General features: G+C 32.5%; 1 protein-coding gene across 2 annotated transcripts; it reads right to left on the bottom strand.

Moving 5' to 3' along the window:
• Window positions 1-5,064: 5,064 nt before the first annotated feature.
• On the bottom strand, window positions 5,065-15,051 carry LOC111411317. 2 transcript variants are annotated; one of them, XM_023041865.1, is made up of 2 exons: window positions 14,441-15,051; window positions 5,065-5,533 (listed from the first exon to the last, which is right to left on the bottom strand). In XM_023041865.1, exon 1 carries the CDS (start codon window positions 14,920-14,922, stop codon window positions 14,443-14,445), a length of 480 nt encoding a protein of 159 aa, XP_022897633.1. In that variant the 5' UTR covers window positions 14,923-15,051; the 3' UTR covers window positions 5,065-5,533; window positions 14,441-14,442. The 2 variants fall into 2 exon arrangements, with proteins under 2 accessions (XP_022897633.1, XP_022897629.1); XM_023041861.1 differs by having other exon boundaries at window positions 14,424-15,044.
• Between the last annotated feature and the right edge of the window lie 139 nt (window positions 15,052-15,190).

The raw sequence follows: 15,190 nt of genomic DNA, 5'->3' as shown, positions 1-15,190 counted from the left end.
TGCTCCCTGATTGGCCACAAAATACGTGGTTATTAGTCATCCCCTTGAAGTAATATTATTGTCTTTAAATTTTAAAAATTCATATCTAACTTCTAATAAAAACGGGAATGAGGGTCTACTATTCATGCAATAGTAAATAAATCCAATTTTACCATACATGATGTCACTTTTTATTTTTCATTTTGTTTATGTCAAACAAATGTTCTTCCACACATCATCTCACTAGCATTAAAAAAATAATTATATCAAACAAATGTTCTTCCATACATCATGCCACTGGCATTAAAAATAATAATAATTTTAGTAAATAGAAAATGCCATGAAAAAAAATTCTTCGCACATGAGCTTTAAAAAAAAAAAAAAAAAACCTCCGCACAATGCGAAGAGATGGCAAACCATGTTCGGAGTAAAAAAAAAAACTCTCCACATAGTGCGGAGAGATGACAAACCATATGCGAAAAGTTAGCACTCTCTCAGTACAGTGCGAAGTAAAAAAAAAATCTCTGCACAGTGCAGAAAGATGGCAAACACCATAGCAAAACTCTTTGCACAGTGCGGAGAGATGGCATTCTGTGCGAACATTGTCCTCACAAAGTGAGTACTCTCCGTACAATGCAGAGTAAAAAAAATAAAAAATAAAAAATAAATTTCGCACAGTGCGGAGAATTGGCAAACTCTTCATACAGTGCGAAGTTTAAAAAAAAAAACTCTCCGCACAGTAACTATCACGTGTGTTACACGAATTTTGCATTTATTGTATTTTTATTAGTGTATAAATTTTAATTTTTTAGAAAGTTTTTGAAGCAATATCTAGAAATATTTCCATGATATAAGAAAATAATTGCAAATTATTTTTACAATTGCATAACAGTATTGTGTCATCTAAAAAAAATATATTTGAATAAGAAATATACGAGATTATACAAATTATTTTGCTTGTATTCTTTGATAATGTTGATATGATTAAGTTGAATGTAAAGATTATATTTCTAAATTTTGTGTAATTTAATATTGAAAAATTGAAGATTGAGCATCATATTCATATGCATTTATATTTTATACTTCATATGTATTTAATATTTATTTTATGCTTATGTTGAAAAAATAAAAATTTGAATTTTTTTGTGAAATTCGGTTTGGTAAGTGAATGTACGGCGTTCTGCATTCTCGGTATTTGTAAGTGCAAAAATCAGTATATAAAAATACAGTAAGCTGCAAATATGGTAGGCAACATATACGGTAAGCTGCAAATACGGTAAGTTTTTTGCAAATACGGTAAGTTGTTTGCAAATATGGTAGAGTGCAAATACGGTAAACAGCAAATACGGTAAGCTGCATATATGGATTTATAATTTGTTATAAATGTATAAAATTTATTTAATATTGAAGTTTTTAAGTATTAAATGTTGTAATTCAATATTGTTTCCTTTTTTATAATTGTATTTCCGAGAATTAAAAAAAAAAAGTGGTTATGAAATTGCTAATTTTTAAATGTGTTTTTTTGTTGAAGATAAAAATGATTTTTTTTATGTTATTTGTAAAAAAAATTATTGTAATTTTATTAGCGTAATAAGAAGATTTATTATGCATTTCTATTTTTTGCATTTTGTGAAGAATTTTGTTTATGGTTATTGACAAATATATTTTTCTACACACGCATCATGCCAACAAAATAGAAAAATAATAATAATTTTAGTTTAAATAAACTTCATGAGAAAAAAAAAAAAAAAAAATCTCTGCACATGAGGAAAAAAAAGACTCCGCAAAATACGGAGAGATGGCAAACTATCTCTGCGCACAGTGTGAAGAGAAAAACAAAAACTATCGGGACTTTATCTGCAAGTTCCAAGAGGCCTTTTCTCAAACAACTTTTACGCAATGCATTGAACACTTTAATTCCTGATCTACAACCCGAAAGTATAATTTCATTGAAAATTGTATCCGCTTTTAATGTCCAAGAGCTGTTATCAAGCAAGTAAAAAAAATTGAATTTGGGAGGTACCCTAGAGCCTCTATTTGTGAAAGCAATGTCATGGTACTATCAATATCCCCTTCTTTGCACAACTCACGTATTGTTTCATTGTATGAATCACGAGAAAGCTCCTTTCCAATACCGTAAATATGATTTGCATGCTCAGAAATTGAGCTGTGATTGAAATTTAAAGAAGACATAATTGATTTTGAGCCATGTTTTTCGACTATGTTTCGTTGTATATGCGAAAAATTTGCAATTAAGGAATTTGACTTGCAATTAAGGAATTTGAAAACAACTCTCGGCACTGTGCGGAGAGTTTTTTTTCTCTCTGTACTCTGCGGAGAGCTGGTTGTCATCTTTTCGCACTTTGCAGAGAGCTTTTTTTTTTTATTTCGCACTCTGCGAGAAGGTTTTTTTTCTCTCCACACTTTTTTTTTACTTCGCACATGGTTCAACTCTCTACGCACTGTGCGAAGAGTTTTTATTTTTCTCCGCACAGTGCAGAGAGTTTTTTTTTGCTCTCTGTATTGTGCGGAAAGTTGATTTGTCATCTTCCGTACTATGCGAAGAAGTTTTTTTTTTATTTAGCACTGTGCGAAGAGTTTGACAACTCTCCGCACTGTGCAGAGAGGTTTTTTGCTCTCCGTACCTTTTTTTTATTTTTTATTTTTACTCCACATTTGGTTCAACTCTCTCCGCATTGTGCAGAGAGTTTTTTTTTCAATTTTACAATATTGAATTACACAAAATTTAGAAATATAATCTTCACATTCAATTCAATCATATCAACACTATCAAAGAATACTAGCAAAATAGTTTATATATTTCTTATTCAAGCATGAAATATACAAGCATATTTTTTCTAAATAACATACTGCTATACAATTGTAAAAATAATTTAGAATTATTTTCTTATATCATGGAAATATTTTTAGATATTGTTTCAAAAAGTTTCCCAAAAAAAAAATCATACACTAATAAAAGTACGATAAATACAAAATTCGTATAACGCCCGTGATGGTGACTAGTTGTTGTATAACTTTCTAATATTCGTATCCACAGGATGTTATTTATCATTTTCAGTAATTTAGGCGGCCTTCGATATTTTTTTTTCAATTCTGCAAAACATTGAAAATGTGTTTGATTTGATATTTTTGAAAATATATTTTCAAAAATATAAATAAACTTAAAACTTAAAATTCAAGATGCATTTTTCGACGTTTCGAGTGTTATTAGTGAAAATTTCAAAAACACTCAAATACATGAAAAACAAGCATTTAAATAGAATATAAAATTTTAAAAACGAAAGATATAAATTTTAAAACTATTTCAAAAAATAAAATTGAAAATTTCTAAAAATAAAAAATAATTTAAAAAAATAAAATCTAAAATTTTGAAAAAAATAAAAGGTAAAATTCGGAAAAAAATAATAATATTATATATTTATAAAAAGAAAAGTAAAACTATAAAAAATAAAGAATAAAAATAGTTCAAACTCTTAATGATTATTTACATGAAAATTTAAGAATGTATTTAAATGAACATAGATAAAAATATTCTGAATCCATGTCATTAATTTTTATTTTTGTTTTATATTTTGAACTCAACTTGTTACTTGTTTTTATTTTACTTTTGTAGCGAAAAAAATATCATAAGGTTTATCAACTTTAAAAAACTATATCTATATATATTGCTTGATAATTTATTAGAACTTTTACTGAAATAGTTTTTCAAAATGACAAATCAAACACGTTTTTCATAATCTCAAAATAGACACTTAAAATAGAAAATTGAAAGTGAACTCTAAACTCGAAATTGAAATACAAATCAAACGGGCTTTTAACTTTTTATTTTTGAAAAGAGGACCAATTTTAATATTTTTCATAGACCTTCTTCCTTCTATTTAACTTCTAGTTCTTTATAAATTTAAAAATTATGTTTTCAATGTAGAAAAAATTTGGCATGCCATAAATTGCGACTTGAGAGTTCACAAGAATATTATGGGGCTTGAGGTCTTTATGTAACTCAAATTGGAGATGAAGATATGAGAATGATTTATAATTTCCTTGAGAAGTATGGTCATGCCCGACTCTAGAAGGCCATAGGAACCACAAGAAAAGGATCGGTCATTGTCGATCCTATAGAACCCAAAGATATAAAATTTATTACGATAACTGAAGTTGTAGATCTTCTTCAGGTCTGGCTATGTGATAAAAATGAACACTTACCATATCATCGCATTGGATTCGAGTATTCTTGAAGGTGTTGATGTGAAATTTAAAAATAAAAAATTGAGTTATTTAGAGACAGTTTCTATCAATATAATTTGATCGTGACAAGTTTCTTTTAAATCAAATTTATTTTATTAAGTACGTGTAAATAGTCATCTCAACAAATATAAAATGAGAGTTATAGCGCATGAAGAGACGTTGAGCTTAACAATAGTAATCTCTTTAAGAAATTGGACTTTCTATTTTCAAATTAATAAAAAACATCGATCTCTGAAAGGTTTATGCATCTCTCAAATGAAAGATAAAAAGCATCGATCTCTAAAAGGTTTATGCATCTCTCAAATGGCCCTTCCCTCCTTGATTGTCATATTATATTCTATCCGTTGCTTGTGTTCGAGGAAAAGGTGAAGAATTGCTTCTCAGGCACACAATTAGCTTCTTTCATTGACTATAATTATTGGACAAAGCTGCTTGTCCTGGCTGGAAGTCCAGGGCCCCATGTGGCCCTGCTTATTTGATCATATGTTGGCCCACTAGAAATGGCATACTAATGATGGAGGAACAATCTAGTCCTTGTTTGGTGTGAATTAAAATCAGATTTTCAGTAAATTTTGATAAAAATGATGAAAGAAGTAACGAAAGGTCAGAATTTGATAATAGAGTGACAAACTTCATGCATATTATAGTCTGGTGATCCAACTGACATTTCTACAGAAGTTGAGTGATCAAAATTGAAATTTACCTGAAACAACACAACAAACTTGAATATTCATTTACTAGTCTCGCTGCGCATTTTACTCACAAAGGAATAGCAAAGGTTAACAAAGTGCCTGTAGAAAGAAACAAGAGGCAACAACGGAAAAATACAGATCGAACAGGGCCACGTGACCCTGTTTGAACAGGGGTGCGATGTGGCACCTATAAGGGGGCGCCACATCAGTCCCCTGCACGGATAAGGCCACTCGACAGGGCCAACGTGGCCCTGTCCGTCTAGCACCGTTGGAAATATCAGTAAGACAACAGCAGTATTATATCACACCATACCACTCTTTACACCAAAACCACAATAAGAGCAGCTTCACTGTTATCGTGGCATTAGTTTATTTAACTCCAACTGGACATTTTACCTCGATTTGAATTACAAGCTGCTTGAAATAGAGAGGACTAAGACCGTCTGCGATTAAAGAGTTTAGCATCTTAAAGTATTAATTTCCATAAAGGATCATCACGTATTTACAAAACAAACTAACAACCAACTTATCCATTGAGTCCAGCCTGCTCCAGTTGAATGCGTGATACAGCCCTCGGAAGCAGTTGACAGGAGGTCCTGATGACAGCAGATGGAAAACAAAAAATGATCAAACTTGGTGCCATAATCCCACAAAAACACATTTTTCTTTTTCGATAATTATAAGCATGTAAGACGGATCTAAGTAGTCCTCCAACAGTGTACCAAGGATGGACATCAAGATTTCTCGGGTGGATACAGAAGATCAGTTTGGTATCTAAAGCTTTTCAATAACACTGAATGGCACCATGCATAACAAACCTCTAGCACATGCCATTGAGCACCACCATATGGATCTTCTCATGTGTTATGACAGCATCTGATCCGAAAAGCGAGTTACAGTTACAAACTAGAGACGGACTTTCTGATACACTAGTGAAAGTAGTTCTTTAATCACGGCATAGTCAAGTTTCAAAGCTAAAGATCGTAATTCTCCACCGATATCAAAAAGAATCTTGATCATCCTCGGGGAATAACCAACTCTCTCTAATGATTTGGTAATGAGAATACTGCAGTGCACTCTGATAATATCAGCCTTGTAAAAAATCATAACCTGTGAACCCGAAAACATCAAATCCTTAGAAACCCCACACCTCCATTTCTGCATTCTTATGTCTATGTTTTCTGCTTCCAAGGGTTTTCTAGCAATCACATAATAGGCAGTTAAACATCCAAAGATTTTATCAAGTCAATAAATTAACTAATTTTAGGATAAAGATGGCTATCCTACCTTTTATGGAAATATTCTGGTTTTTTGTTTTATTGATACTTAGAGCATGTTTGAGCCCCATTTTCTCAACAAAATGTATTTTTGAATAGTATTTTAATGGAGAAAATATGGTTAAAAAATAAGGAAAGACTCTGAATATGCGTGTAATATTATTTTATTGAAAAATGCATGGTTGAAAAAATGAAAACTAAACAAGGGCTTAGGTTTCATCGGAACAGCAAACATAAACGCACAATGGCGTGTTTCAATGTGTTAAGTTCATGAATTCCCTAAGCTAAATCCATGCATCTTAGACAAAAGTCATGAACCGAATCTTCCACAAAATGACCGGTTCATATGTTGCCAACTCATTTGCAAAAGGTCACGGCACATACCTACGTTGCTAGAACTCGGGTATGGGTGCCGGATGTGCATACGTATCTAAAAGTCAGATCCTTGTACTTTTAAAACTTAAGAGGATATGGCTAAAAGGATCCAAATTTTGGACACGAATACGTGGATACGTATTACAAACATAAAATTTATATATTAATAATTTTAGATGTATTTTTTAAGGAGTATAAATTTAATGGGCTTGGTTTTATGCTTCAAAATCAATTTTATTGCTTTAAAATCGTGAGCCCCACTCTTTATCTTTGTGCAACTTCAGCTTCTTCCCATGGAAATTTCCATTCCAAGTTTCTCCCATGTCCACTTCTAAATTGATGGATTGACATGGAATCCATACCCATACTATATTGCGCGACCAAATTGCCCATCCTTTCATCAAATATTGTGCAATCTACATTCTACAAATACTTGAGTTCAGATCTATACGCTATCATTGGAAAAGCAATGGTCCACATACTAGAAACATGGTGCTGCACATAAGGCCTAAATTCAAAGAAATTCATCAAATTTATAAGCAAAGCCCTTGTCTAGTGATGAGTGAGTTTTACTCATTGTTTTAATGCCGCCACTTAAACTTGATATTTTGGTTGTCATTGAACAATGTGTGTGTTAATGTTATTTTATAGGCTAGGTATTATGGTGAAAAGAGCTAATTATGGAATTTGAAGGAGCTAAACATGAAAAGAAGGAGAAATGGTAAGAAAGTGTCTATGAAACCATGTAAAACAGGCCTGGAATAGGCCTTGAAGTGCCCAGACGCTGGAGCATTAGAAGAAGTTCAGAGAATTAGTGCCCCAGTGCCATACCAACGGAGGAAGGAGCAGGATGAAACGGCAAGTAGGCACCCAGGCGCCATGTGCCAACTGATTTGCCACGCCTAGGCCCCACAATTTGCGTAATTAGGTTTTTTCGAATTTTCTGCATCAGTTAAAGGGCCAATTGGAAGCAAACTTGGCCAGCACTTAAAAGAACCTATAAATACAACTTCAAAGCCACTTTTCAAGGGGAATTCAGTGACACAAGAGGCAAGAGGCAAAAGATCAATCTAGAGAACAAAGAGACAACAACGAGAAGAAGAATTCAAGCTCCAAACCAATTTTTATTTTTTTTTCTTATCCATATTTTTTATATTGAATTTGATTATGTCTATTTCATTCATCATGAACCAAATACTTAGTCTAGGTTTTAATGTAACCATAACTTCAGACCATTTTTTTTTTTTTTTTTTATATTAGTTATTTCTTTGAGTTTTTCCATTAAAGTTTATTTATGTTATTGGTTTAATACTTTCAATTAGCTAATCAATAATTAATTGATTTGATACTAATTAATTTCAGCACTCGAGAGACGAAAATTTAGTCACGATCTAAGAATAACATAACCTAGATTTTATAGGTTTTGAGAGAAAGTATAAAATCTTTAATGTTTGTTCCACTTAAAAACCACGAACTTAATAATTTCTAGATTTTAATTCAAAATAGAAATATTGGAATTAAAATATAGGAATAGTGCTTACTCGGCACGAGAGAGAGACAAAGAGAGAGAGAGAGTAGAATTAAATTAGGGTTCTTGCGTATAAACCTGGAAAAAGTGATTAGAGATAACTATATAATTGAGAAACATTGTTGATTATTAGGTGAAATCATACCCTAATCTTTCTCACATTGATTTATTCCTTCAAATTTGCATAATATTGTTTAATTCGCCATCACCATCATATTAGTTTAAAAATATTGATTACAACATTCATTCATCTAGATAAAATAAATGTTAAAACAATTATAGTACTTAGTAGAAATTGAATTCCAATCCCAGTGGATTCAACATCCATACTTGATCGTATATTACAAAACTTGACATAATATACTTGCAATATATTTACGTTATAGAAAAGTGTGGCATTTGGGTTTCCGCTTTTTTAACTAAAAGTTACTTTTCAAAGTAAAACCTTAACCACACAATCTCCAGGATCCATAAGCATTACCCATTTATCCACCACTCATTTCTTGAAAAGTAACTTTTTAGTTAAAAAATGAAACCCGAACAAAGACTTAATTAGTGTATCTCACAAAAAACTCACGAATCCTTGACTTTCTGCCTCATTTAATCAATGATAAGTTAATGTAGATGTCAATTACCAAATCATCTGCGAAAGATTCCATCATAGCACTTGATATTGGGCAATCAGTCAACAAGGACAAAAAAGCCATGCTATAGATTTGGCCCAACAATCTCCTTGTGGCATTTTATTTAATCCGTGACCGCCCGTCTACCACTATCGTAGGGGTCATCATTATTCTAAACTAAGTTATTCAGCTAGCTTTTATGTGACAATCGAAAATGCAAATTTTAAAAATTAAGTTGTTGAATATAATAATAGATTTACAAATATTTATTCTCTTTTATTTAAGTCTCTCAAACTTTTTTTAAATGGAAAACTAAAAAGTTTCCAACTTACATTTACTTAAATAGAAGTAGAAAAATTTAAGCCCCGGTTTAACAACCATTAGAATGATTTTTAAGTAAAATAAGTTTCAGAATAATGATTTTTTAGAGAATGCGTAATTAAAATGTAGGAAAAAAATTTGAGTTTACGTACATAATATTTTATTTTGAGAATAAGTAATTGAAAATGAGTTTAAAAAAAAAAGAATTTTATTTTAATAGTCATCAAACAAGGGCTAAGTAATAAAATACAAATATAAACAGTTATTTGAAAGAGTAAATTTAACTAGATTCTCTAAGGGTCTGTTTGATTGCAAAGATGAAATTTAGGTGGAAAGAAAACGAATTGAAGGGAACTGAATTGCCTAAAATTTGTTTTAGTGAAAATTGTCAATTAGCCCCCATTTGGCCACATTAAAGCTCATCAAATTAATTTAAAATTTTTCTCTCATATGTTCAACCACATAATTTTCAATAAAATAGTACTACATGTAAATCAAAAACTTTTCATTTTTTTACAACCATCAATTTTTGAAGAAAACACTATTCCTCTCATTATAATAAAAAATAATGGGGGCCAAACAGGAGCTTAATAATGTTTGACCAATATAATTTTTCACATGAAAAATGTTAAAATAAAAGTGTCTTTTGATGTTCGTTTGGCTTTGTTTTATATGAAAATTGTCAACTTAAAGGATATTCACTTCTACAATTGTTCCTAGAATTTGTTTCCATTGTCCTAAAAAAATAAAAAATCCAAAAATCATTTATATTTTGGTATTCGTTTGGTTTTGTTTTATATGAAAATTGTCAATTTAAGGGATATCCTTTTTTATAATTGTTCATAGAATTTGTTCCCATTGTCAAAAATAAAAAAAATAAAAAATAAAAAGGTGAAAAACATAAAAACCGCCTACCCCATGGGAAATTGAATTCCCCAAAAAACCAAGAATTGGTACTTGTGTGAGGCAAAAGGGGGGAAATTAATTGGTTGGAACACTTTGGCTATCAAACATAGCCTAAATGCTCTCTCAGCTCCTAGTGCTCCCACTCTCGCTCCATTAATAATCTCACCTGGCAGACGATACAAAGATAGATTTATCTTATTAAAGTTTTCCAAAAAGAAAACATAGATTGACGCAGTATTCAAAAAAGTGCGATCAACTGCCAAGTTGACCGCTTAATGCGCGACTAGGCATGCTTTATTTTTATTTTTTCTTTTTTTTAAAAAACTTTTATTGGTTTGTTTCAAGTTTTTCCTTTGAAAAATTGTATAATTGACTAATTGTAGGAATTATTAAATAAATATAGTATTTTATAATTTTGGATGTTTAGTATATATTATTTTAATTATTAGATAGTTTTTAGAATGATTAGTAATTAAAAACAATATGCAAAATAAGAAAACACTTTTTTACATCTAGGCTCATCAATTTTGAAGCTTGACCTCAACACCTAACCACGCTTTATGCTTTTTAGAACGCTTGATTGACCCTATATACCATGAAAATCTATACCTGAAATCTGAGACATAACATTCTTAGCTATATGACAACTATCATGTAAATCAATTTCAATTTCCAGTTTGTTAACATTCATTTGAAAAGCAAAAGTGACACGTGCTCTAACTAAATAAATATTTAAGGTATTTAAGTTGAATCACCCATTTTCAATGTCACAGTGTTTCAATCATTCTGATAATCAAATATCTTTGGGTCTTCTCAATCAAACATCCAGCACAGAACTTTTGCAAGGGATGAATGACTTGGAGATAATGCACTTGCGTGGATAGATTAAATTAACATGTCATCTTGACCTAGTTTCCCTATGATGAAACAGACATGCTAGGCTACTGAAACAAAATAGATCCATTGTATTCCAAACAAATTCATTTACAAACAGCATCGACACACTCTTGGGCAAGCCTCTACCTCAGAAAAATAATTACATGGTTTGACCCCCAAAGTCCACCTTATTAATTTTACTTTATATTACATACCTAGGAACAATGCCATTGAGACATCCTTTGTAACGACCCAGGTCTCGTGTCTAACCGAAGCCGCGAGAAGTAAGATGGACAAAGCTCTCCCATAGCAGAAAGTATGCAAGTTAACGACTTGGGCATAGAGAGGTCAACGATTCAAAGTTTGGGGACTCAATAGAAATTCATGAGGGTTGAAATGGGCTTAAGCTCCCCTATAGCTAACAATATGTAAGTTAATGACTTGGAAACAAAGGCAGGGTCGTTATAAAAAATGTACATTTTTGTGTAACAACGCGGCCTCTGTTCTCAAGCCGTTAACTTATGTACGGTCCATTGTGGGAGAATCTAAACCCATTTCACCCTTCATGAATTTCTATTGCGTCCACAGGATTCGAACCAATGACTTTTCCCTTACGAGAGACTTGAGTAGTCATGGGTTTGAATCTTAGGGACGTAATAGAAATCCGTGTGGGTAAAATGGACTCAGGCCCTCTTATATAGGACAATGTGTAAATTATTAGCTTGAACACAAAGGCTGAGTTGTTACAAAAAAATGCGCAAGTCATGTATATATTGTTCGATTGTTCCAACTGCTAACAAAAAAAAAAAAGCACAAGTCAAAAAAATGCGCAATCCATCACCAATTGCTAGAACAATAAACTGGAGATGGAATTTGGAACTTGGAAGTGATTTCGAGTTACATGATGCATGCCACATGGTGAAATCCAGATTTGGATGCAACCTAAAGATTGATTGAACTAAATAGAGTTGAATGTATTTTGCCCAATTATAAGTTTTAGTACCTCCATTTTAGTAGAGTGAACTGATTTAGAAAAGAAAAACAACACCAACATTTTGTAGCAGTACTACATTATTGAGTTCCACCATTGAAATCTTTATAACATTTTCTTTCCTTTTCATAATATGAATAACCTATTAATGTTTAGCAGTAAGTTCCATACGGAGGTCAAATAGAATTCCAGGATTTTCTACCTTACAAATGCTGGCACACAACACAAGCAACTCCTATTCTTGCATTTGTTATTTGAATGTGAACAAAGAAGAAGTAAATTAATGCTAAGCCACCAAAAATTTTCATACGGGTAATATGTTGGCTCATTCTTTATCTTGTTAGATATTGAAGTGTCACTATTAGATCCACATTCAATTCCTAAATTTTACTATTAATAAATAATTACTGGGACCAACTTTGCATTTAAACTGGTTAACCAAACTACCACTTGTACCCACCACTCTTGTCAACTGTTACATGCAACTGCCCACAACCATGAGGGAAAATAACAACACACGGGCGTTACAATCATTCCCAACAAGTTAAACAACATTGTCCTAGACCACCCCCAGTATGCATCCAGAACGCTGCTCACAGCCTCACACCATTAGAACTCTGCTCACTCCATTAATACCCAGGCATCTATGCTCATACCATTTGTCAGGCCTTGGACCACACTTCTTGGACCACAACCATGAATAGTAAGAAAATATCAATGATGCTCAAAATTAGGCCCAAAGTTTGTCAACCGAGAGCAAAGCACAGGGACTGATGCTAACCATTAAGTGCAGACGATAGAAGAAAAAAATGATTATGCTTTGATACCATGATAAGTGAGAATCATTTTTGAATTATGCTTGTACATTAGAAGAAGTAATTTGCGGCTTTTTTTGTAATGTTTTCAAGGGAGAAACAATTGGAAACTATCCTATTCAAGGCCTAAAACTACTCCAATCAACAGTCACTAATTACACGAAATAAATACAAATTATGTGCACAAAAGAAACAATCATAAATTGAATTGCAATTCATATAGGCCATAATTCCATATAATACTACGCGTTTCCATCACAAACTCAGAGACGAAATGAATTTACGTACATGAATGATTATCTGTTGTCAATCGAACTGTTTATGGAGAACATTAATATTGTTTGAGGGTGACAGGGGGATTGTGAATGCATCTAAGACCAACAATCCACTGGTAATAAATGGGAATGGTCTCCACTAGTTGGGATGATTGCATGATGACCATTAGATGAGAACAGATGAAGGAATTACGGGCCTGAAGTTATGGAAAACAACAAACTAAAGGTGATGTGGAAAACAATTATACAGACAAGATGCGTTCAAAGGAAAGTGATGGTTGCAGGTATCGTATATTGTGTTTAAAGGACAGTAACCCGGTCTTTGAGGGATTGCTCTTTGCATTAAACCCTAAGTACTATATGTTGAACTCTAGCGTAGCTTGCTAGTAGTGTGTTTAGGTGTTAAATCCTTATTGCTAATAAAAGGTGCTGGTGCAAAGGCCTCAGGTAATGAGCATACCTGCAGTTAATGCGCCTTGATCTGGTTGTACAAGACTACAAGTGCCAAGAAAGTTCATAAAAAAATAAATTTTAATTTACTTAAAATGGTGATCTTTTAACATCAAGTTAGACCCCTTTTGTATAATGAGAACCTCAAGAGTATTTCTGAGAATTAGAGGACATGAGATAAAAAAAAAAATACTTAAGAAGGATGTCTAAGTAAACCTAAACACACTGGAAACCCCATGTCAATCGTGAAAGAACATCAGCGTTTTGAAATTTATTTCAAAAATAAAAAAATATGGTCTCAATTACTCGTAACAATAAGGGTGTGTTTGATTCACCCAATTCCAATTTCCCACCCAAAATGTGGTGTTTGATTCACAAGATTTTCCATGGAACTGATTTCTAGCTTTTATTGAAAGTTGTGCTATTCCTTGATTTGGCTACTGTAGAGATTTTTTTTTTTTTTTAGGCAATGGAAGCCAATTCTAAGAATTATTGTAAAAAAAAATTTCTCTTTCATTGATAATTTTCATGTAAAACAAAGCCAAACGAACACTACAAAATGGATGATTTTCTTGAATTATTTATTTATTTTATTTTTATTTTTTTGCTTTTTGGCAATGGAAACCAATGTCATCCCCAATACCAGTAAATTTTATCTTTTAATTGACAATTTTCATGTAAAACAAAGTCAAACGAATATCAAAAAATACTTTTATTTCAACATTTTTCACGTGTAAAATTATACCAATCAAAGATAATAATTTACAATTCCCAGGAAAATAATTCTAGGCAATTCAATTCCCAAAAATTCGTTTTCCATCTAATTCAATTTCATCTTTGCAATCAAGCGGACCTAAGTTCACGACTAGGAAGAATTCAAAATACAATATTAAAATTCCATCCAACCAAACATCAACTTTTAAGTTTAAAGCAGATTTGCGATAGTAGCATGTAATAGCACACTTTTAAACGCAGAAATTGAAAAACGGCAATTTAACACTCTATTAAATATCAGTATATCAGCAAAATTAAAAAGTTCACGAACTGACCAGTGGATATTATTAACCTTTATGAAGATGCGCGCCTGCCCTCGCAGTCTGGAGCCTCATCAAAATTCTTGGAAGGATACTTGGCGGAGAGCACACCGACCTCAAAGACCAAATCCTGACCATTCGATCTGATACCGGTGATACCCCACCATTTGAAGAATGCCCTGACCCTGATCCCGTCAATTTCCGCGATGCGACTATCCACGATTTTTCCAGTAATTTTCTTGGAATAGGTGGCTAGGTAGTTATCGGGAGGCAGCGTCACGCGACATGTGTCCCCCAGCATGACCAAGAAGCGGCCGGAAGTGTGATTAAGAGATAACGACTGCACATCGGTCGGAAGGAGTCCTATGGGGAATCCATACTTAATAAGCTCCTGATGGGCTTCCCCGGTCCCAGATTTCGATTGGACTTTAGGGTTTGAGGTTGAAATTGACGATGAGAAGGAAAGTGAGACGAGAGAGAGACAGAGGAGGCACAAAATTTGAGGTTTTGCCATGGGATTGTGCGTTTTTCGTCTGTGTTTTCACCAAGTGTAAGGTTTGGTTTGGGAAGCAGGAAGGGATAAGAGGTCAATTATTAATTACGACTGCCAGCGAATTAGATGATGAGAGTAGATCAGGACTTGATAAGTGACCATAACCGAAAGGGAGAATATCTCCTCTTCTATTAAAAAGGTTGGAATCAACGGCTTCACAAAAATTATGAATTATTTATTAATATTTTTTTAGATAAAAATAGATCTTTAACAATTTAGCCCTTATTTG

This window comes from Olea europaea, chromosome 2 (assembly GCF_002742605.1).
Source record: "Olea europaea var. sylvestris chromosome 2, O_europaea_v1, whole genome shotgun sequence".
Classification (NCBI taxonomy): Eukaryota; Viridiplantae; Streptophyta; class Magnoliopsida; order Lamiales; family Oleaceae; genus Olea; species Olea europaea.
Note: the sequence above shows the minus strand (reverse complement) of the source record. Positions and strands in the feature narration are given on the sequence as shown.